Raw genomic sequence first — 22,926 nt, 5'->3', positions numbered from 1 at the left:
TGTTAATGAATCCCTACCAACCCCAAATAAACACGCTTAACCACCTTAGCGGTATGGACGAGCTCAGCTCGTCCATTACCGCCAGAGGGTGCCGCTCAGGCCCTGCTGGGCCGATTTACATGAAATAAAGAGCAGCACACGCAGCCGGCACTTTGCCAGCCGCGTGTGCTGCCCGATCGCCGCCGCTCTGCGGCGATCCGCCGCGAGCAGCGGCGAAAGAGGGTCCCCCCAGCCGCCTGAGCCCTGCGCAGCCGGAACAAATAGTTCCGGCCAGCGCTAAGGGCTGGATCGGAGGCGGCAGACGTCAGGACGTCGGCTGACGTCCATGACGTCACTCCGCTCGTCGCTATGGCGACGATCTAAGCAAAACAAGGAAGGCCGCTCATTGCGGCCTTCCTTGTTTATTCCGGGCGCCGGAGGCGATCAGAAGAACGCCTCCGGAGCGCCATCTAGTGGGCTTTCATGCAGCCAACTTTCAGTTGGCTGCATGAAATATTTTTTTTTTTATTTAAAAAAAACCCTCATGCAGCTGCCCTGGCGATCTTAATAGAACGCCAGGGTGGTTAAAGAGACACTAAAGCAAAAAAAATATATATTTTATAATGATTTGTATGTGTAGTACAGCTAAGAAATAAAACATTAGGAACAGAAACATAAGTCTAATATTGTTTCCAGTGCAGGAAGAGTTAAGAAACGGTAGTTGTTATCTATGCAAAAGAGCCATTGAGCTCCACGACTTTCAAAGTCGCAGAGAGCTCTGTGTTCTGAAGCTTGTTATCTCAACTGTCAGTCATTGTATTTTCTTTTTCTCTCCAGAGGACAGGTCAATAGTTCACTTGGCTGCTCTGTAAAATCATTTAGAATGCTGAGTAGTGTGTAAACTGCAAATATTAGAGACTGATGCAATGTTATAAAAACACTATATAACTGAAAATATAAATATGAGAATATTTTCTTTGATACTAATGTTCTAGTAAATATCTGTACTACACAACCAATTCAGTATATCATATATTTTTTTCCGCTTCAGTGTCTCTTTAACCTTTCAAATCTCCTTTGCCAACCATAACCCTCCCCACAGCCCTAACCTTGCACATAAACTGAACACAAACTCCTAATGAAGATAATTATCATTATCATACCTCCCAACTTTTTAAGATAAGAAAGAGGGACACTTTATGATACAACCCTGCCACACTTCTAATCATGCCTATGCCACACCCCTAGTCACTGATATAAGAAAGAATTCAGAAGCGAACATAAAACATACAACATAAAAGATAGAAATAACATTAAGTGTCAGTAGAAAAATGTATTTACATAGATCTGTACACGAGTTCTGAAAGAGGGACACAAGAGGAAGAGAGAGGGACAGAGGAATTTAGATCCCAAAGAGGAAATTGTACCTCAGAAAAAGGTACATTGGAATAAACAAATGGGGGTACAAAATATACAGTTATGCCCTTTAATTTGTGTAAATGTTTGCTAGCATTCACTAAACACTGAAATTAGTAACATCTAGTTTATTTTAACCTAATCATAACTAATAACCCTGAAATAACCCTATCCTGTCCATAAAAGTAACCAAAACTGCAAAACAGACCCAGGGAATTGGGATATGTGACTACAACCACATAGACAAAAAAAGTAGTGACATTGTGTAAAATGTAAATAGGAGAAAGTGATGATCAGCAAATCCTAGAAACCCTACATTTAATAGAAAGTGGTACAAGGACTATAAAGCAAATTATAAAAAATATTGTTTTATTAAAATATATGCTCAATTTGATACCAGCAACTCATTAAAAAAAACAAGCATGTTTGCTACAGTGTTGCAATACCTCTTCTTAGAACAAACCTCTGAAAACTTTTAGAAACTGAGGAAACCAAATGCTGAAAGGAAAATCTCCCATTCTCAAAGATTTCTTCCGATTCTCAAAATGTTTTAAATTCTGGTATGTGCACTGTAGATAATAAAATCCTCAAATTATTTGTGGTTTTATGTTTCACCTTTTGTCTGTGCTTTGTTTCACAGAGTGGTGTTCCCCTCCCCATCTTTGCCTCAGACAGACCCAGCATCTCCTGGATGCACTTTTTTATATCCAGTCATGTTGCTGACTTGTTAATTTACTTGCTAATTAGTCATTAATTGTTAATTGCCAATTAGTTGTAATTTGTTCAGGCCCAGATTTATATTACAGGAGCCTATAGGCACTGACGTCCTGGCAACCTAGACTTTGCCCTCTATGAACCTACAAACACCGAATCGCACTGCAAGTGTGCTGTCTGTCCCAGCTGTCACTTCTGCCTTACTTCTCTTGCCGTCTCAGGTAGCTACTGGTGCCCCTTAGTATTAGGTAGCTAGAGCTATCCTCAGTATTAAATAGCTAAAGGTGCCCCAAGTATTAGATAGCTAGAGATGCCCCAAAGTGAAGGGAGATCCGGTCAGTGGAATGCTGAGACCCAGGTGAGTATCCTCTCATTTACACTCTACTCAGGACTTTGCATAGGTAGGGAGGAAGGCACTTGGGAAGGGGGGTGAGCCGCCTTTCCATCATCAGGCGCCTGTAGGCACGTGCCTACAATGCCTTATGGTAAATCCGGCCCTGAATGTGTTGCATCAGGTGTTGTTTTTTTTTATCCTGCATAACACAACTGTTCCAGTCTTTTGCTGCCCTGTAAGTTTTAATACATTGCTAGCAACAGATTCAAAATGAGGATATTCAATATTATTGATAAAAAAAATACATTTCTCAGTTTCAGCATTTGATATGTATCTTTGTACTGTCAAAAATATGGGGTTTAAATAATTTGCTAATCATTGTGTTCCCTTCCTTGCTAGCCAATCATGACGATTAACAAGGTTGCCTAAACTTTCGCATCCAAATGTATGCGGCATGCAGTCCATTTTTCCCCTGCATGCAATTCGGATGGCAGCCTATTGACTTCAATAATAGCCTGTGATTCCCCATCTAAATCACATGCAGGGAAACACTGCAAATTTGCAGCAGTGGATATGGGCCCTAAGAGTTTCAGGGATAATTTACAACACTGATTAAACACTGCATTATTCAGCTTCAGCTGCCCAGCGACTGGCAATCAACTGCCACTTGGTTGTTGTGCATGCAAAAGGCCATCTAGAGGGAGAATTGGGGTCAGCAGTTATCAGGTCATAAATATCGAAAGGAAATCCCGCTGTACCATTGGCTTAGTTTCATACACGTGAGCTTTTATCCTCTGTGTCTACTGATGTCGCAATAAAGATTGGACTTTGAAACCAAGCCAATGGTGCAGCGTGATTTCCTTTCGATATCCATGGTTTGAAGCACTTATCTGCTCCTGATTGGATGGGTATGTATAGGGTGGTTGTAGCAGCCGTTTTTCTTGTACAGGGAGTGCAGAATTATTAGGCAAATGAGTATTTTGACCACATTATTCACTTTATGAATGTTGTCTTACTCCAAGCTGTATAGGCTCGAAAGCCTACTACCAATTAAGCATATTAGGTGATGTGCATCTCTGTAATGAGAAGGGGTGTGGTCTAATGACAACACCCTATATCAGGTGTGCATAATTATTAGGCAACTTTGGTAAAATGGGTCAAAAGAAGGACTTGACAGGCTCAGAAAAGTCAAAAATAGTGAGATATCTTGCAGAGGGATGCAGCACTCTTAAAATTGCAAAGCTTCTAATGTGTGATCATCGAACAATCAAGCGTTTCATTCAAAATAGTCAACAGGGTCGCAAGAAGCGTGTGGAAAAACCAAGGCGCAAAATAACTGCCCATAAACTGAGAAAAGTCAAGCGTGCAGCTGCCAAGATGCCACTTGCCACCAGTTTGGCCATATTTCAGAGCTGCAACATCACTGGAAGGTGTGCAATACTCAGGGACATGGCCAAGGTAAGAAAGGCTGAAAGACGACCACCACTGAACAAGACAAACAAGCTGAAACGTCAAGACTGGGCCAAGAAATATCTCAAGACTGATTTTCTAAGGTTTTATGGACTGATGAAATGAGAGTGAGTCTTGATGGGCCAGATGGATGGATTGGTAAAGGGCAGAGAGCTCCAGTCTGACTCAGATGCCAGCAAGGTGGAGGTGGAGTACTGGTTTGGGCTGGTATCATCAAAGATGAGCTTGTGGGGCCTTTTCGGGTTGAGGATGGAGTCAAGCTCAACTCCCAGTCCTACTGCCAGTTTCTGGAAGACACCTTTTTCAAGCAGTGGTACAGAAAGAAGTCTGCATGATTTTCATGCAGGACAATGCTCCATCACACGCGTCCAAATACTCCACAGCGTAGGAGGGGGTATAAAAGAAGAAAAACGAATGACATGGCCTCCTTGTTCACCTGATCTGAACCCCATTGAGAACCTGTGGTCCATCATAAAATGTGAGATTTACAAGGAGGGAAAACAGTACACCCCTCTGAACAGTGTCTAGGAGGCTGTGGTTGCTGCTGCACGCAATGTTGATGGTGAACAGATCAAAACACTGACAGAATCCATGGATGGCAGGCTTTTGAGTGTCCTTGCAAAGAAAGGCGGCTATATTGGTCACTGATTTGTTTTGGTTTTGTTTTTGAATGTCAGAAATGTATATTTGTGAATGTTGAGATAAAAATAAATAATTGAAATGGGTATATATTTCTTTTTTGTTAAGTTGCCTAATAATTATGCACAGTAATAGTCACCTGCACACACAGATATCCCCCTAAAATAGCTAAAACTAAAAACAAACTAAAAACTACTTTCAAAAATATTCAGCTTTGATATTAATGAGTCTTTTGGGTTCATTGAGAACATGGTGGTTGTTCAATAATAAAATTATTCCTCAAAAATACAACTTGCCTAATAATTCTGCACTCCCTGTATTTATCAAGTCATAAGCAGCTATGGGGTTACTTCAAAACTGCCACATGTACCATGACATCTGCCTAATGACCTACTAAAGTTGGTGTGGCACTAGGTAAATATTAAACCACTACCATATGCATGCTCATGAAAGCCAGCATACACACAGGAGCAGGTGACAGTTAATGCATCTACCACTGGCAAGCGTTCATGTGAGGTGCACATGAGTCAGTTTGAGGGAAAAAAAACAGTATGTTTTGTTGTAGGTTACAGACTACCCAGCAAGCTCACGGTGAACCAGAACTCCTAGGAGTGTGTAAGGGGATACAAAAGGACCAAAAAGCCCTCTTACTAAAATGTCAAGAAAAACAAAAGTTTGCCTTCTTAAGCACTTGAGGACCGTGGTCTTTACCCCCCTTAAGGACCAGGCACTTTTTTTCCATTCAGACCACTGCAGCTTTCACAGTTTATTGCTCGCTCATACAACCTACCACCTAAATGAATTTTGGCTCCTTTTCTTGTCACTAATAAAGCCTTCTTTTGGTGCTATTTGATTGCTGCTGCGATTTTTACTTTTTATTATATTCATCAAAAAAGACATGAGTTTTGGCAAAAAAATGATTTTTTTAACTTTCTGTGCTGACATTTTTCAAATAAAGTAAAATTTCTGTATACATGCAGCTCGAAAAATGTGGACAAACATGTTTTTGATAAAAAAAAAACCATTCAGCCTATATTTATTGGTTTGGGTAAAAGTTTACAAAAAATGGTGCAAAAAGTGAATTTTCCCATTTTCCAGCATCTCTGCCTTTTCTGACCACCTGACATGTTTCATGAGGGGCTAGAATTCCAGGATAGTATAAATACCCCCTAAATGACCCCATTTTGGAAAGAAGACATCCCAAAGTATTCACTGAGAGGCATAGTGAGTTCATAGAAGATATTATTTTTTGTCACAAGTAAGCGGAAAATGACACTTTGTGACGACAAAAAAAAAAGTTTCCATTTCTTGCGACAAAAAAAAATGAAATCTGCCACGGACTCACTATGCTCCTCTCTGAATACCTTGAAGTGTCTACTTTCCAAAATGGAGTTATTTGTGGGGTGTGTTTACTGTCCTGACATTTTGGGGGGGGTGCTAAATTGTAAGCACCCCTGTAAAGCCTAAAAGTGCTCATTGGACTTTGGGCCCCTTAGCGCAGTTAGGCTGCAAAAAAGTGCCACACATGTGGTATTGCCGTACTCAGGAGAAGTAGTATAATGTGTTTTGGGGTGTATTTTTACACATACCCATGCTGGGTGGGAGAAATATCCCTGTAAATGACAATTGTTTGATTTTTGTTTTACACACAATTGTCCATTTACAGAGAGATTTCTCCCACTCAGCATGGGTATGTGTAAAAATACACCCCAAAACACATTATACTACTTCTCCTGAGTACGGCGATACCACATGTGTGGCACTTTTTTGCACCCTAACTGCGCTAAGGGGCCCAAAGTCCAATGAGTACCTTTAGGATTTCACAGGTCATTTTTGTTTCAAGACTACTCCTCACGGTTTTGGGCCCCTAAAATGCCAGGGCAGTATAGGAACCCCACTAATGACCCCATTTTAAAAAGAAGACACCCCAAGGTATTCCGTTAGGAGTATGGTGAGTTCATAGAAGATTTTATTTTTTGTCGCAAGTTAGCGGAAATTGATTTTAATAGTTTTTTTTCACAAAGTGTCATTTTCCGCTAATTTGTGACAAAAAATAAAATCTTCTATGAACTCACCATACTCCTAACGGAATACCTTTGGGTGTCTTCTTTCTAGAATGGGGTCATTTGTGGGGTTCCTATACTGCCCTGGCATTTTAGGGGCCCTAAACCGTGAGGAGTAGTCTTGAAACCAAATGTCGCAAAATGACCTGTGAAATCCTAAAATGACCTGGGAGAAATATCTCTATAAATGACAATTGTTTGATTTTTTTTTTACACACAATTGTCCATTTACAGAGAGATTTCTCCCACTCAGCATGGCTATGTGTAAAAAATACACCCCAAAACACATTATACTACTTCTCCTGAGTACGGCAATACCACATGTGTGGCACTTTTTTGCACCCTTACTGCGCTAAGGGGCCCAAAGTCCAATGAGTACCTTTAGGATTTCACAGGTCATTTTTGTTTCAAGACTACTCCTCACGGTTTAGGGCCCCTAAAATGCCAGGGCAGTATAGGAACCCCACTAATGACCCCATTTTAGAAAGAAGACACCCCAAGGTATTCCGTTAGGAGTATGGTGAGTTCATAGAAGATTTTATTTTTTTGTCACATGCATTACAAGTGTATTATACACTTTGTATTCGGCGATCCGGGTGCTAGTAACCCGCCGGCGCTTCCGAACAGCCGGCGGGTTACAGCGCGAGGTGGGCGGAGCCAGTCCCCGGCGGCCGATCGCGTCACGAATGACGCGTCGCGCCGCCCATGCCCCTACAAGGACCGCCGCCTCTGTGCATGCGGCGGTCATTGCGGGGTCCACTTCCCGGCCGCCTCTGTGCGTTGGGCGGTCGGGAAGTGGTTAAAACAGAAGGTATTTGCGATAATTCAGGTTGGAGTGAGGCTATTATGTCCCTCATGATGCATCACTGCTGAATGTGCAACTCATCCCTTTTTTGTCCTGGTAAGCTCCCTGTTAGCTTACAGGGCCAACAAAGGTGGATTTGCATAATCACCAGTGATGCATCGTGGGAGACATCACATGCTCACTCCAACCTGCATTATCGCAAATACCTTCTGTTTTAAGAAGGCAAACTTTAGTTTTGTTGTATGGAAACCTGTCTGCTCAGACAGTGTCATTATCAGTGTGGAAGGACAATAGAACTCCATTTTATTTTGGTGCTTTGGACTTGAGTACAGTAAATCTGAGTACTGGGCCAGGTCCTGACACTTTGAAACATACAAACAGATCCCTCAGCACCAATGCACTCTTGTGGCCTTTCTTTTAGAATCAGGAGTAAAGTAGTTCCACATTCAGTTACATTAATCAACCATATCAAGCAGATGACACATTACCTATATCATTCTGAAAAGTAAATTCGGAGTACTGCTGATGAATAATGTATTTCTGCACTTGGAACACTGCTGTCCGCTGGTCTGTTGTGTTGAATAGATTCTGTCCAAGCACCACAGTGATATCCTTCAAACTGGGTCTGAAAAATAATGCATGCTTAGAAAAGCTGATGGTTCACATTATGAAAACAATAAGCCACATTCTAAGCCTTGTGTTTGAAAATGTCTGGAAAAGTAATTATCCATGTTCTTCAATGGTGTAACTAATCTGAGAGGGCAGTGCATTCATTCCAAGGGCCTTGAAGCCAAATCAGGCCAAGTCCTTAAAGAGGAACTGTTGCGAAAATCTTCAAATTTCTCCCAGAGTAAAATGAGCCATAAATTACTTTTCTCCCATATCCCTGTCACTTACAATAAGAAGTAGAAATCTGTCATTAATGACAGATTTTGGACTAGCCCATCTTCTCATACAGGGGTTCTCAGGGTTTTCTTTATTTAAATGCACTTAGTGAATGGCAGTTGCTCCGTCCAACTGCCAAAATAGTGTACAGCGAGCAGGGAGTTTGGCCAGCATCTTTGTATAAATCTTTTTCAGGGAATGTCTTTATAAAGAGTAAAGGCCATGCTGAGAATCCCCTATGGAGAGATGGATTAGCCCAAAACCTGTCTGTAATGTTAGATGTCTACTACCTACTGTGAGTGACAGCAACGTATGGCTCATTTTACTCTGGGAGAAATGTACTTCTTATTTGTATGTGTTTTACATTTTAAGATTTTCGCGACAGTTCCTCTTTAAGGAAGTGCGTTATCATGCATTGTATGCTGACTTTCTGTTTGCACATGGAACTGCTACTATGAAGGAACAACTGGTGATGTCAACTTTTAAATATAGAAAGATTGATTCAGGAACTACAGACCACAGACTATCTATGTCCTAATTTGAGACCATCCTCTGTGTGCAAATCAGCTATTAGCCTTTTAGAAGTGTTAGCAAGGCCAGCTTCCATAGGGGCAAACTGGCCAATTGCCCTGGGCCCCAGCGTCGGCTGAAGGTCACACCCTGTGTTGCCCCCGATTGACAAGGCATCCACAGGGTCTTTGCCTGGGGAATGGCTCACCTGACTGGCCAGCATGCTCCTCCTCACGCTGTGTTCTTTGTCTTTGTTCTTGCGGGCACCTCTTCTCAGTGACCTGGCAGGAGTTACATGATTACGTACATGAGAACCCTAGAGATTCTTAGGAAGATTCTCATTGGTCCACTAGCACCGGCAAGAGCTTTGTAGGTGCTTTGCTGAGGCTCCAGTGTTCTGTATTAGCAGTCAGAAGCGGAGCAGAGTAGCTGAGCGGAGCAGGTGGATGTCAGATGAGCTCCAGGGTGCCTGGGGCTGAAGTGGCAGTGAGCAATGGGTGCAGGAGAGCTCCCATGGGATCGAGGTAGCAGTGCCATGGTGCTGAAGGACAGCTCCACCACGCAAAACCTCACTCCCCATTGCCCAGCAACCCACGAGCAACGCTCAGACAAATAGAGTCAGGCTCTTTTCGCTTAGGCATCGCTCAGGTGAAGTCAGCAATTAAATTTTCTGGTAAAACCTGTAGAGATGTCCATTGATGAGAAGCTTGTAAACTGCCAGCTTCTTATCACCTCGAATCGCATATGGCTCACTGTCTCTTCAGCCTGCTAGTAGACATAGTTCACAAATGAGATGTGGTCTCTGTAATTTAGATATCAGACATGTTCTTGAGCAATGGTGGATGATTAACTTGGAAAATATGGAAGGACTTGCAACATGGTCTTTACAATAAAAAATTTAGCAACTCCTACCTCCAGCAAATCTTTCAACCCTAGTCCATGCCTTCATCACATCACGGCTGGACTATTGCAATGCAAAAGATGGGTTCGCACATGCTCTCATGTCTTGACTTGATTAATGCACCTCCCTTTTCTGTGGCCTACTTGCATATTTTAATAATAGATAAATAGTGTCCCTCTATAAGAGACGAGTTGCTGCACTTCTAGGGCTAAGGGTAGCCAATACAACATTCACCTTTATCTTCCCCAAAGAAGCTACCCACGCCCGCGGTGGGTAGCGAATACATAGCGCGTTCGACCCGCCACCTATACCTTGTCATTGAGTTAAACTTTAACCCTCTACATCACAGTCAGCAGACACATGGCAGCTAATCAGGCTGCATTCACTCACAGACCCCCGCCCCCCTTATAAAAACGCATTGGCCATGTTCTCAGTCTGCTGATGCTGCTGTAGTGAGAGGAAGGGAAAGACATTTTGAGCTAGGGAAAGTGTTAGGCTGTGGTTAGCTTGCTCCTCGCTGAATTTTGTTGCTGAAAACACCCCACAAAAGCTCTTTTGAGAGCTAATATTCTTCTGATGTGCTTATTTATTTGTGTGTGACACAGACAGGCATAGATATAGCCCTGTCTGTCGCAGCTGGGCCTAGATGCTGCACTGTGCCAGGCCCACCACACTCTGTATTACCATTGCATATCTTTCCACTGTATTTGTGATTTAACTTACTAAAGCATAGCTGTCTTTGTGCATGACACTGCATAGATAGAGCCCACAGACAGTTGCCAGGCCAGCTGGGATTTGTAGTCCCACCACTGGCAGCACACTGTATATCTTTTCACTGTATTTGTGATTTAACTTACTAAACCATAGCTGTTTTTGTGGGTGACACTGCATATAGATACAGCCCACAGACAGTTGCCAGCCAGGCCAGCTGGGATTTTTAGTCCCACCACTGGCAGCACACTCTATTATATCAGTGCATACCTTTCCTCTGTACCTGTGTGACAGCACACTCCATTATACCAGTGCACACCTTTTCACTGTATCTGTGATTGAACGTACTAAAACCATAGCTCCCTTTGTGGGTGGCACTGCATACAGCCCACAGAGAGACAGGGACAGTTAGCTAGGCTGTTCTTTATTGCTGAAACCACCCCAAAACAAAAACCCTTTTGAGGTGTGTGTGTGTGTGTGTGTGTGTGTGTGTGTGTGTGTGTGTGTGTGTGTGTGTGTGTGTGTGTGTGTGTGTGTGTGTGTGTGTGTGTGTGTGTGTGTGTGTGTGTGTGTGTGTGTGTGTGTGTGTGTGTGTGTGTGTGTGTGTGTGTGTGTGTGTGTGTGTGTGTGTGTGTGTGTGTGTGTGTGTGTGTGTGACGCACTGCATACAGGGTAGGCCACAGTCATTGCTGGGCCTTGCAGTTCTACTGTCTTCTATCTATTACAAGCCAGCACACTGTCTATCATAAGCAGCGCTAAGCTTGCAACTTTATTTGTGATTTAAAGTACTATATAGGATATCTCTATGTGTGTGTTAAAGTACATAGCCCAGTGATAGTGATACAAACACAAACACACGCACACACAGCTGCTGTGTATTTGACACTGATTGTGTGCCTCTTTGTGATTACACACACTGTCTACCACTATTGAATATTGTTAGTACTACTGCATACCCCCACCACCACCACCAATATGGAAAAAATAACAGGCAGGGGCAGGTTACCCGGCAGGTCTGTTCAAGGTCGTGTTGTTGGTGCAGTTTTGGAAGTGTCTGATACAAGAGAAGCTGTGGAGGATGATGATGATGATCCTGCCATGGATGTCAAGTGGATTCCCAATAGACAAGACCAACAGGGGGACAGTTCAGAGGGGGAGTCAGAGAGGAGGAAACGAGTTGCTGTAAGAAGCAGGGGGAGCTCGTCAGAAACAGCTCGTGGCAGTATCCGGCGGCATGTATCGCCACCTAGGGACAGCCAGCCAACACGCCCTTCAACATCAGCTGATGCCACCACCACAACCCACAGCTCACCAGTGTGGAGTTTTTTGTGTCTCTACTTCAGATTACAGCAATGCCATCTGTACTCTCTGCCAACAAAAATTGAGTCGTGAAAAAAGCATCACCCACCTAGGGACATCAGCCTTACGGAGGCACTTGATCAATAAGTACAAACACCAATAGGATGAGCACATGAGGAAAAGCAGCACGCAAATGCAAAGCCACCCTCCGCCTCCTCTTCCTCCTCCAGGTGCAGCATCTTTAGCCGCTTTATCCTCTGCTGCCCATGCACCTTCACAGCCACCCTCCTCCTGTCTGCCTCTCACCTTGAGCAGTTCCTGCTCCTCTGCCCACAGCACCCAGGTGTCCATTAAGGAAATCTTTGAGCGGAAGAAGCTGTCTGCCAGTCACCCCCTTGGCCGGTGTCTGACGGCTGCCTTGGCGGAACTGTTAGCCCGCCAGCTGTTACCATACAAGCTGGTGGACTTTGCGGCATTCTGAAAATTTGTGGCGATTGGGACACCGCAATGGAAGATACCAGGCCCTAATTATTTCTCAACAAAGGCGATACCCAAACTGTACCGTGATGTTGAAAGGCAAGTGGTGCCATCTCTGGGACAAAGCGTTGGGTCAAGGGTCCATCTGACCACAGATGCCTGGTCTGCAAAGGATGGTCAGGGCAGGTACATTACTTATACGGCATGTTGGGTCAACCTGGTGACCGCTGGCAAGCATGGAGTACCGGGCTGTGCAGCGGACTTGGTGGTGATATCTCCACGGCTTGCAGGCAGGCCTGCTGCCACCTCCTCTACTTCTCCTCCTACTCCTCCTGCTACATCCTCTTCGCTGTCATCCTCCTCGGCTGAGTGGTACTCTACTGCTGCGTTCTCCTTTCAAACTGCACATCCCCAGGGCCTATTCCGCATGCAAGGTACGACGGTGTCATGCAAGATTGTGACAACGGCAGCAATCTCATTTCGGCTTTAAGTTTGGGCAGGTTGACACATGTGCCCTGCATGGCACATGTGCTGAATCTTATAATGCAAAGATTTGTGTGTAAGTTCCCAGGCTTACAGGAGGTCCTGAGACAGTCCAGGAAGGTGTGTGGGCATTTCAGGCGTTCCTACACGGCCATAACACGCTTGTCCGATAATCCGTGCAGAAAGAACTTGCCAGTGAGGCTCTTGATTTGTGAAAGCCCGACTCGCTGGAATTCAATGCTCCTCATGTTTGACCGCCTGCTACAACAGGAGAAACCCGTCAACGAGTATCTGTACAACTATGGTCAAAGGTCAGGCTCTGGGGAGCTGGGGATTTTCTGGCCGAAGTACTGGACACTCATGCATAATGCCTGCAGGCTCATGTGTCTGTTTAAAGAGGTGACAAACCTGGTGAATCGCAGTGAAGGTGCCATCAGCAACCTGATCCCATACGCTTTCTTCCTTGAGTGTGCCATGCATAGAGTGGTGGATCAAGCTGTAGAGGAGCATGAACAGGAAACGGAGAAAGAGTTGTTTGAAACATCACCAAAACCAGATTTGTCATCAACACCTGCAGCATCACAGAGGAGGGGGGAGGAGGAGTCGTCTGGGGAAGAGGAGTCAGAGGAGGAAGGTGGCTTTGAGGAGGAGGTGGTAGAACGACCACAGCAGGCATCGCAGGGGGCTTGTGCTTCTCACCTTTCCCGTGGTATTGTTCATGGCTAGGGGGAGGAGGAGAACGTCCCTGATATCACTGAGGAAGAGCAAGAGGAGATGACTAGTAGGTCAGCATCCAACTTTGTGCAGATGGGGTCTTTCAGGCTGTACAGCCTGTTGAGGGACCCCCGTATAAAAAAACTCAGGGAGAAAGACCTTTATTGGGTGGCAACGCTACTAGACCCTCTGTATAAGCACAAAGTGGCAGAGATGTTACCAAATTACAAGAGGGCAGAAAGGATGCAGTACTTGCAGAACAAGCTGGCAAGTATGCTTTACAGTGCATTTAAGGGTGATGTCACAGCATAATGGAAAACAGGTGCCAGTAATCCTCCTCCTCCTCCCATGTCCACGCAGGCAAGGACAGGATGCTCTAGCAATCAGATGGTGATGTCGGACATGCGGACTTTCTTCAGTCCAATGCCTCGCCTCAGCCCTTTGGGATCCACCCTCCAAGAACGCCTCGACTGGCAAGTAGCCGACTACCTGGCCTTAAGTGTGGATATAGACACTCTGAGCAGCGATGAACTCCTGGACTATTGGGTGCGCAGGCTTGACCTTTGGTCAGAGCTTTCACAATTTGCCATCAAACTTCTGGCTTTCCCTGCCTCAAGCATCCTGTCAGAAAGGATCTTCAGCGCAGCAGGAAGCATTGTCACTGAGAAGAGAAGTCTCCACTCACCTAGGTCAAAAACAGTGTTCAGCACCTCACCTTTATTAAAATGAATGAGGCATGAATACCGGAGGGCTACTGTATGCCCAAAGACTGTAAGTCCCAACACAGCATCTCTGCCTGCACGCTACTGCTGCCTGCCCGAAGACTAAGTCAGTCCCCACACAGCATATCTGCCTGCAGGGCGCTTGACTGCCTTCTCTGCCACCACCAACAGGGCCCAGGACTCCAGGTGGATTCCTGAATTTTTAAGGCTGCTGCTAGCAGTGGAGCAGCCAAAAAGAATAACAATTTTTCTGGTGTGTGTACATGCCTAATTTTTCTGGCTGCACTGTGGCTGCTACAACAAAACAAAAGGCATGTACATGTGTAAATTCCCCTTTGTGATCGTTACCTTGCCATGGTGAAGGGGCTTGCATATCACAATGAAGCAATGACCTATATGAGTGTGTTAGGGGGCACACCCAAGATAATAAGGTCATTGCTTCATTGTGGACAGACCAAATTCGATCAGCTGGACAGTCACTGTTGTTCTGTCATTGAGCTACCTCAACCCGACCATATGGGCTGGAAAACCGACATCGCGTGCACTCTCGCCATCGTGCGCACCAGCACAGCCATCACTACACAAACAGCTGTTTGCGGTGCGTTACACAGTAAGTTTGGTCTGTCAGTGTGAAGCAATACACTACTTACACTACCTGATCCATGTATACACACGCAAGATGTTTTAAAGCACTTTATGCCTCCAATTTAGGAATGCAATGTGATTTCTGCCCTTTAGGGATTATAACCCTGCTCTGCGTCAAATCCGTAATTTTCCCAGGGACTTTGGTGTTTATCTGTTAGGAATCTGGTCATGCCACTTCCTGCCTGCTGGTGGCAGCATTGTGTTGAACTCTGAACTTCCTTTATTCCACCAGCAGGTGGCTCTGGTGACTTTGTGCATCCTGAGCTATCATTGTTCCACCACTAGGTGGCTCTATGCTGTCTGGAGACAGCTCTGCCAATGCATACGTTGCTCTCTATGGACTTGGCTTCAATCATGCAGCAGGTGTGTCCTCCTTATGAAATTTGAAAGTTCAAAACGCTCTACCCCCTATGTAACAAACCAGTGGGTGCAGGATCAGGTAAGCCACGCTAGTCCACAAATGTACACAGAGGGATCCGCAAACCGACCATTGGTTGAAAAAAGCTGGTATTCTTTATTCAGGAATTCCACATGACAAATGCGATAAAACCACAAGGTTCAACAGTTGAACCTTGTGGTTTTATCGCATTTGTCATGTGGAATTCCTGAATAAAGAATACCAGCTTTTTTCAACCAATGGTCGGTTTGCGGATCCCTCTGTGTACATTTGTGTCCTCCTTATACAGGTCCTTCTCCAAAAATTAGCATAATGTGATAAAGTTCATTATTTTCTGTAATGTACTGATAAACATTAGACTTTCGTATATTTTAGATTCATTACACACAACTGAAGTCGTTCAAGCCTTTTATTGTTTTAATATTGATGATTTTGGCATATAGCTCATGAAAACCCAAAATTCCTATCTCAAAAAATTAGCTTATTTCATCCGACCAATAAAAGAAAAGTGTTTGTTTTTAAAACAAAAAAAGTAAACCTTCAAATAATTATGTTCAGTTATGCACTCAATACTTAGTCGGGAATCCTTTTGCAGAAATGACTGCTTCAATGCGGCGTGGCATGGAGGCAATCAGCCTGTGGCACTGCTCAGGTGTTGTGGAGGCCCAGGATGCTTCGATAGCGGCCTTAAGCTCGTCCAGAGTGTTGGGTCTTGCGTCTCTCAACTTTCTCTTCACAATATCCCACAGATTCTCTATGGGGTTCAGGCCAGGAGAATTGGCAGGCCAATTGAGCACAGTAATACCATGGTCAGTAAACCATTTACCAGTGGTTTTGGCACTGTGAGCAGGTGCCAGGTCGTGCTGTAAAAATAAAATCTTCATATCCATAAAGCTTTTCAGCAGATGGAAGCATGAAGTGCTCCAAAATCTCCTGATCGCTAGCTGCATTGACCCTGCCCTTGATAAAACACAGTGGACCAACACCAGCGGCTGATATGGCACCCCAGACCATCACTGACTGAGGGTACTTGACAATGGACTTCAGGCATTTTGGCATTTCCCTCTCCCCAGTCTTCCTCCAGACTCTGGCACCTTGAATGACATGCAAAAGTTGCTTTCATCTGAAAAAAGTACTTTGGACTACTGAGCAACTTCCAGTGCTGCTTTTCTGTAGGCCAGCTCAGGCGCTTCTGTCGCTGTTTCTGGTTCAAAAGTGGCTTGACCTGGGGAATGCGCACCTGTAGCCCATTTCCTGCACACGCCTGTACACGGTGGATCTGGATGTTTCTACTCCAGACTCAGTCCACTGCTTCTGCAGGTCCCCCAAGGTCTGGAATCGGTCCTTCCCCACAATCTTCCTCAGGGTCCGGTCACCCCTTCTCGTTGTGCAGCGTTTTCTGCCACACCTTTTCCGAGTACATTTGAAATCGGCGCCGGTAGCCTTGGGCGCAGGATACAGCGGTATATGGCTGATCCTGCTTCTTGCACAAGTCCGGGCCATTTTAATTACTATTCCCCCTCCAGGCCGCCATGGATAGTGGGGGAATGAATTAATTCGGCTTCCAGCGATCACTGGAAGCCGAATTATTGTGTTTTTTTAAGCAACTTCGGCTCCGTCTTCTGACGGAGCCGACGTTACTCACTGAGCGCTGCTATAGACTGATTGCCATTATAGTCTGTGGCGGCGCTGGCTGTGCCCAAATCTAGCAGCGCTGAAAAGCACTGCACCGCTTATTCCTTCCCACAGACTTCCCACTGAGGTGCCTAGATACAGCACTTTGGGAATAGCCTATTTGTTCAGAAATTTATTTCTGTGTCTTACCCTCTTGCTTGAGGGTGTCAATGATGGCCTTCTGGACAGCAGTCAGGTCGGCAGTCTTACCCATGATTGTGGTTTGGAGTATTGAACCAGGCTGGGAGTTTTTAAAAGCCTCAGGAATCTTTTGCAGGTGTTTAGAGTTAATTAGTTGATTCAGATGATTGGGTTAATAGCTCGTTTAGACAATCTTTTCATGATATGCTAATTTTTTGAGATAGGAATTTGAGGTTTTCATGAGCTGTATGCCAAAATTATCAATATTAAAACAATAAAAGGCTTGAACTACTTCAGTTGTGTGTAATGAATCTAAAATATACGAAAGTCTAATGTTTATCAGTACATTACAGAAAATAATGAACTTTATCACAATATGCTAATTTTTTTAGAAGGACCTGTATAAGAGCCCTGCAAGGAGCAACCTGTGCCAAAACTTTGTGCTCGCTAGCTTGAGTATCTGGACAACCCTGGTTCTCTGGTATTCTGTATTCCTATATCTGTTACACTGTTACTGAACCTAGATTCTGTCTGACCTCGATTACTTGCTCCTTTTGTACCGTGATTTCTTGATTGTTGCTGAATTTATGCTTTGTTCTGACCATGACTTCTGCCTGCCTTCTTGTACTGCGATTGGTTTATATATTGTATATATATTCGTCCTGTGTATATGTGTGGATATCCTGTATATATATTTAGTTAGATAGATAGATAGATAGGGCAGCACGGTGGCATAGTGGTTAGCGCTCTCGCCTTGCAGCGCTGGGACCCTGGTTCGAATCCCAGCCAGGGCACTATCTGCAAAGAGTTTGTATGTTCTCTCCGTGTCTGCGTGGGTTTCCTCCGGGCACTCCGGTTTCCTCCCACATTCCAAAAACATACGGATAAGTTAATTGGATGCCCCCTAAAAATTGGCCCTAGACCACGGTACTTACACTACATAATATAGACATATGGCAATGGTAGGGATTAGAGTGTGAGCTCCTTTGAGGGACAGTTAGTGACAAGACAATATATATATATATACACTGTACAGCGCTGCGTAATATGTCGGCGCTATATAAATACTAAATAATAATAATAATAATGATAATAGGGTTTTGGGGGTTTGTGCCTTGCCTGGTCTGTATGGTGTATGCATGTGGTGGTTGCCTCCTTGTATATAGTTGCCACCGCATTTCCTGTGTTGTACATAGTTTGTTATACATGTAGTCGCATTGAATTTGCATAATGGTGTATGCACAATTGTAAATAAACATTTTTGCATAGTATTTCCTTGTCTTAGTGTCTGTGTTGCTGCAAACTGTGATCAATCCCAGTTTCTACGTTCAGGTTTGTAACAGTATCCCACTCCGCCATGCCCCCCTCCAGGTGTTAGACCACTCGAAACATCCTTTCCATCACTTTTGAGGCCAGAAACAGTGTTTTGTAGTTTTTAAAATTTGCCTGCCCACTGAAGTCTATTGCGGTTTGCCGAGTTCACCGGTTCGCAGATTTTTGCGGAAGCTTGCGTCCGTGGTTCGCGAATCCAAAATTTGAGGTTCGAGTCATCTCTATCTACCAGTCCTTTCACAAGTCAAGATTCCACAGGTATGGCAGGCAATAGGTCATGTTTTTAACTGACTAGATAGATGTTCAGTGCTATGTAGTATTCACATGGCATCACATCGCATGAATTTAATCCATTTTGGAATAAGGCTGTGACATAACAAAATGTGAAAAAAAATTGATGCGCTGTGAATCAGGCCCATATTTTTAGTGCATTCTCAGTGCTGAGCTCCTGTGGCTTAAGGGGGCATGCCGCATCTCCTGCTGGCTGCAGTCTATCATCATCTTTCTCCCTCATGCTGCGTACTGGACAAGTGGCAATGCAGGGGGGAGAGGGTAACGCCCAGCCCGGCTGCAGAGAGAAGCTTCACCCGCTGCATTGTTGGAGGATAGTGTTGTCCGGATGATGAACGATTCGGATCTTTGATCCGAATCTCTTTTGTGAGTCGAATCATCTGGATCATCAAAATGAACGATTCGAATCAAAAAGGGGGTGGAGCCAGGAGCGGCACGCCCCCCTCTCTCTGCGGGCAGTGGGGTCCTGGTAGCAGAGCAGAGATGGATCGCTCAGTTGGAGGGAAGCTAGCCTTGCAGGGACAGGTAGATGAGAGAGGGGACATGGGTGCCACTGCCAGATATGTGTAGAGCACACATACTGGCTGTAATGTGCTACTCATTTTAGGCTGTCTGTACCTTAGTTGTGCATAGTGAACAAATGGGAAAGTTTTGGCTCATAAGCACAGCTCAGTAACTTTGCAGACAGTGTGCTGGGCTAGAATGACAGGGCAGGCACTGTGATTGCAGTGCAATATGATCCTCCTGCACTCGGCTCTAAACAGCTGCACTTCAGTTCTCCCTACATTTATGAGTGTTCAGGTGAGAAAAGGGGGATGCTTTCTTTCACTGTGAGATGCTAGCATTCAGAGTAGACAGATGAACATATAGGTGAAATATATTTAAAGCTATTGTATGATTACAACATGTGGGTAATGTGTGCAAAAAAACATTTCTGCTCTCTGCTCACCCCTCTTCGTGCACCTCCTCCCTTCTCTGTCACCCCCTCCTTTTTTCTGTCCGCCCACCCCCTCCCCTTCTTTGTCCGTCCACCCCCTCCCCTTCTCTGTCCACTGCAGGGAAAGTCCTGTCCTGCTAGTCATTTCATCCCCTGAATGCTTCCCTAGTAAAATGATTCGCGATTCGGATCAAAGATCCGGATCTTTTCAATGATCCCATTCGAATCATCCGAATCATTGAAAAGATCCGGACTTCCCATCTCTATTGGAGGAAAGCAACGGGAGCGGTAGCCAAGAGGGAAGGAGCTAACGGCCAGCCCGGTTGCAGGGACACTGCAGAACACTGTGGGAGGAGAGTGGGTAGGGAGTCCGGTAACTCCGCCCAGATAATGACCGTAGCTAAAACGTTTTTTAAAGCTAGCAGCACTATAGGGAGAGGGGTAGAAGAGGTCCGGGTATTGCTTTAGCTCAAATTAAATCCTTTATTGTACAACATAGTGCAAAGTAATTGTGTGTAAACTCACTGAATGCAACAGGAGGAAGGGTACCTGCGGGGATGGCTGTAAGTGTCCAAAGAAAATCACAGCCTCATGTCTGTTTCACACTCCTGTATTTCTTCCAAAGCTCTGTGCATGAGAACCTCTAAAGAAATGCAAGAGTGCAAAAAGGACAAAGGGCCGTGATTTCCTTCGGATAGCCACCACCACAGGTACCCTTCCTCCTGTTGCACTTAAGTGAGTTTATCCACACGCGCTTTGCACTATGCTGTTTAAACAATAAATTATTTATTTTAATCTACAGCAATGCTGGGATCTCTTCTGCCTCTCCCCTTTCAGTGAATTAAGGCTGGTAGGCTGGGCATGTTATATACCTCTGCCTTTTTTAAGTTTCATTTTTTCATAATGTGAAATTAAACTAAAAATGTTTTGAAGTGCAACGATGTTCACCCTACAATCTTAGTTGTTTTTTTGCAAAACTCCTTCCTTGCCAATATGTATGCTGAGGTCCAGGGGAGGACTGGGACCTTTTGGCCTGGAGGGAAAACACAAACTACAGTCCGGGTTTCATGGCAGCCTCAGCCTAAATGACGTCACATGCGCCCCACGTGCTATATACCGGTAGTCACATGGTCATGCCAATGCAGAAATACAGCAAGGATACTAGAGGGACAGCATGACAGGTAAAGTATAAATGCACAGGCACCGTGGGGTACATAATAGATTTTGAGGGAAAATGCCGGGGTTTCCATTGCGTACATAGTTTGTTATTATTGCACTTAACGAATACATTGGCCCGAAATTTCCCAGCATCTCAAATTGATACATTCAACTACTTTCCACCCAAAATAAGTCAAATTGTTGATTGGGCATGCTTGTGGCGGCACAGACTTTCATCCGATTGGATAGTTATCGAAGCAGTTGGTGGATCGGCCAGCCCTAAATCATTAAAGGAGAGGCAGCCTGGGGGGAAATCTCCCCCCTTCCCCCCTGGCCAGCAGGGATGCTCGGATGTGCCTCATCCACGAATTCGGCAATCCGCGTGGTTGCAAAAAAAAATCCGCATTCGGCCCCGCCGCATGCGGATTTTCGTCCGCGTCCACGCAACCACGCGGATTTTTTCCCGTGAATGGTGTAATCACGCGTGGATTCACGCCCGGAGGCGGATTTTCTTTTAACGTTAATAACAAAGCCCCCATACATGCTACAGTCCCCCAAATAGCATGGATTATCGAGGTGATAAGGGGCAACATAACTTCAACATAAAAAATTCCCCACATTTTTTTTTTCTAGAGAAAATGGATTTTAAAGTGAAATCAACACTTTAAATGGGGCTATTAATTGGTAATAAGTGGTTTTAAAAAGGGATATACGCGTTAAGCAGTCAAAGAGGTGAAGGCGAGTTCCAATGGCACTTGGCGGCGAAGGTACCGCTGGAGGAGGATGAGTGGCTGACGGCAAAAAGGCTCCAGAGAGGTTTTTGTAATTTTTTTTTTGTTTTTTTTGCAGCAATTAGCAATGACATCGCAGCAGAGTTGTCAGTGGACACGGGCAGTGTGAACGCAGAGTGCAGTGGTGGTAGCGACTGAGTCAGGAGAAGGACTATGCGGGCGGTCAGTTCAGCAGCACAGAAGGACCACGGCAACATACTGGTGGTAGTAGTAGCAGCACAGCGTCATAGTGCTGGCCAAAAAATTAAATGCACCCGGTGACCCGGGCAGTGTGAACGCAGAGTGTAGTATTAGTAATGTGTAGTAGTAATTGGAGCAGCGTCCGCATGGCGCTCCCCTCCTGCACCAGGGAGTAGGGAAGCAGCTGTGATGCCATGGCCCGGGCCAGCAAGCCATTTAGTTTGCGGATCCGCCTGTGGCTTGGAGGCAGAGGCTTGGTCAGACCCTGAAAGGTGTCGCTCAGCAGGGTCTGACGACGCTGGGATGCAGGGGAGACAGAGGAGAGAGACGAACACTGGCTGCCAGCCTCAATGTCTGTGTCCTGAGTAGCCGAGGTGGAAGAGCGCTTGCGTGCTACTACTGCTGCTGCTGTGGGGGATTCACGACCCTGAGGGAGGGATGATGCTGCTGCGCTGGTGGGCCTTCTGCTCTCAGGAACCCCTGCCAGCAGTGCCTGCTTCCTCTTAAACTCCGCATACTCGCGGCAGTGGCGGCTTCTCAGGTGGCCCTGGAGGGATGAGGTACCAATCTTGCTCAGACTTTTCCCACGGCTCAATCTTTTGCTGCATAACCTGCACACAGCATACCTTTTGTCATCAGTACATTCCTCAAAGCAATCCCACACTGGTGACTTTAATTTACTGCGGCCCCCACTAGCAGAGGGTGCAGCGGAACAATGTGTGGTAGTAGTTGCCGGGGGTTGCATGGTGGTGGTGCCGGCTGAAGCAGTGTCCTGTCTACTTCCTCCACGCCCACTGCTGCCGATGCCCCTGCCTGACATATGGCGATATCCTTGCCTAGGCCGAGGTGACTCGTCATCCTGCTCTGCCTCTGACCATTCTTCCACGGACTCAGCAGGCTGCACATAGTTAGGGTCCACAACGTCGTCAGCAGCAGCAGCATCATCATAATCCAGCTCTTCCTCTGACTCCCCCGCCTCCTCTTCTGTCCCTACATCCCCAGACACAGACCCCTCTTCTTCATCACCAGAACTCCACAACGCTTGTGATTGTGGCCCGATCTCAATCTCTGCCACATCAGTCCCCAGTAAGTCCTGAGCTTCTTGCATCAGCAGGTTCCCAGAAGCCGGACTGAGGGACAGAACGCTGTCATCCTGGGAGGGCTGCTGACCAGTGGGTGCTGGGGTGGATGTCACAACAAGCGTGGGACGTTGGCTGCTGCTGCTGCTTGGAGTGGTGCTCACAGTAGAGGTCTGGGA

At 45.4% G+C, this 22,926-nt stretch overlaps 1 protein-coding gene across 1 annotated transcript in view; it reads right to left on the bottom strand.

The window, feature by feature from the left end:
* The window catches only part of F12 (coagulation factor XII), a 79,201-nt gene that overhangs the window by 3,426 nt on the left and 52,849 nt on the right, over positions 1-22,926 (bottom strand). The window contains exon 11 of the mRNA XM_068277097.1: positions 7,909-8,045. Coding sequence (XP_068133198.1) covers positions 7,909-8,045 — 137 coding nt within the window. The remainder of the gene's footprint in view (positions 1-7,908; positions 8,046-22,926) is intronic.

This window comes from Hyperolius riggenbachi, chromosome 3, assembly GCF_040937935.1.
Source record: "Hyperolius riggenbachi isolate aHypRig1 chromosome 3, aHypRig1.pri, whole genome shotgun sequence".
NCBI lineage: Eukaryota > Metazoa > Chordata > Amphibia > Anura > Hyperoliidae > Hyperolius > Hyperolius riggenbachi.
Note: the sequence above shows the minus strand (reverse complement) of the source record. Positions and strands in the feature narration are given on the sequence as shown.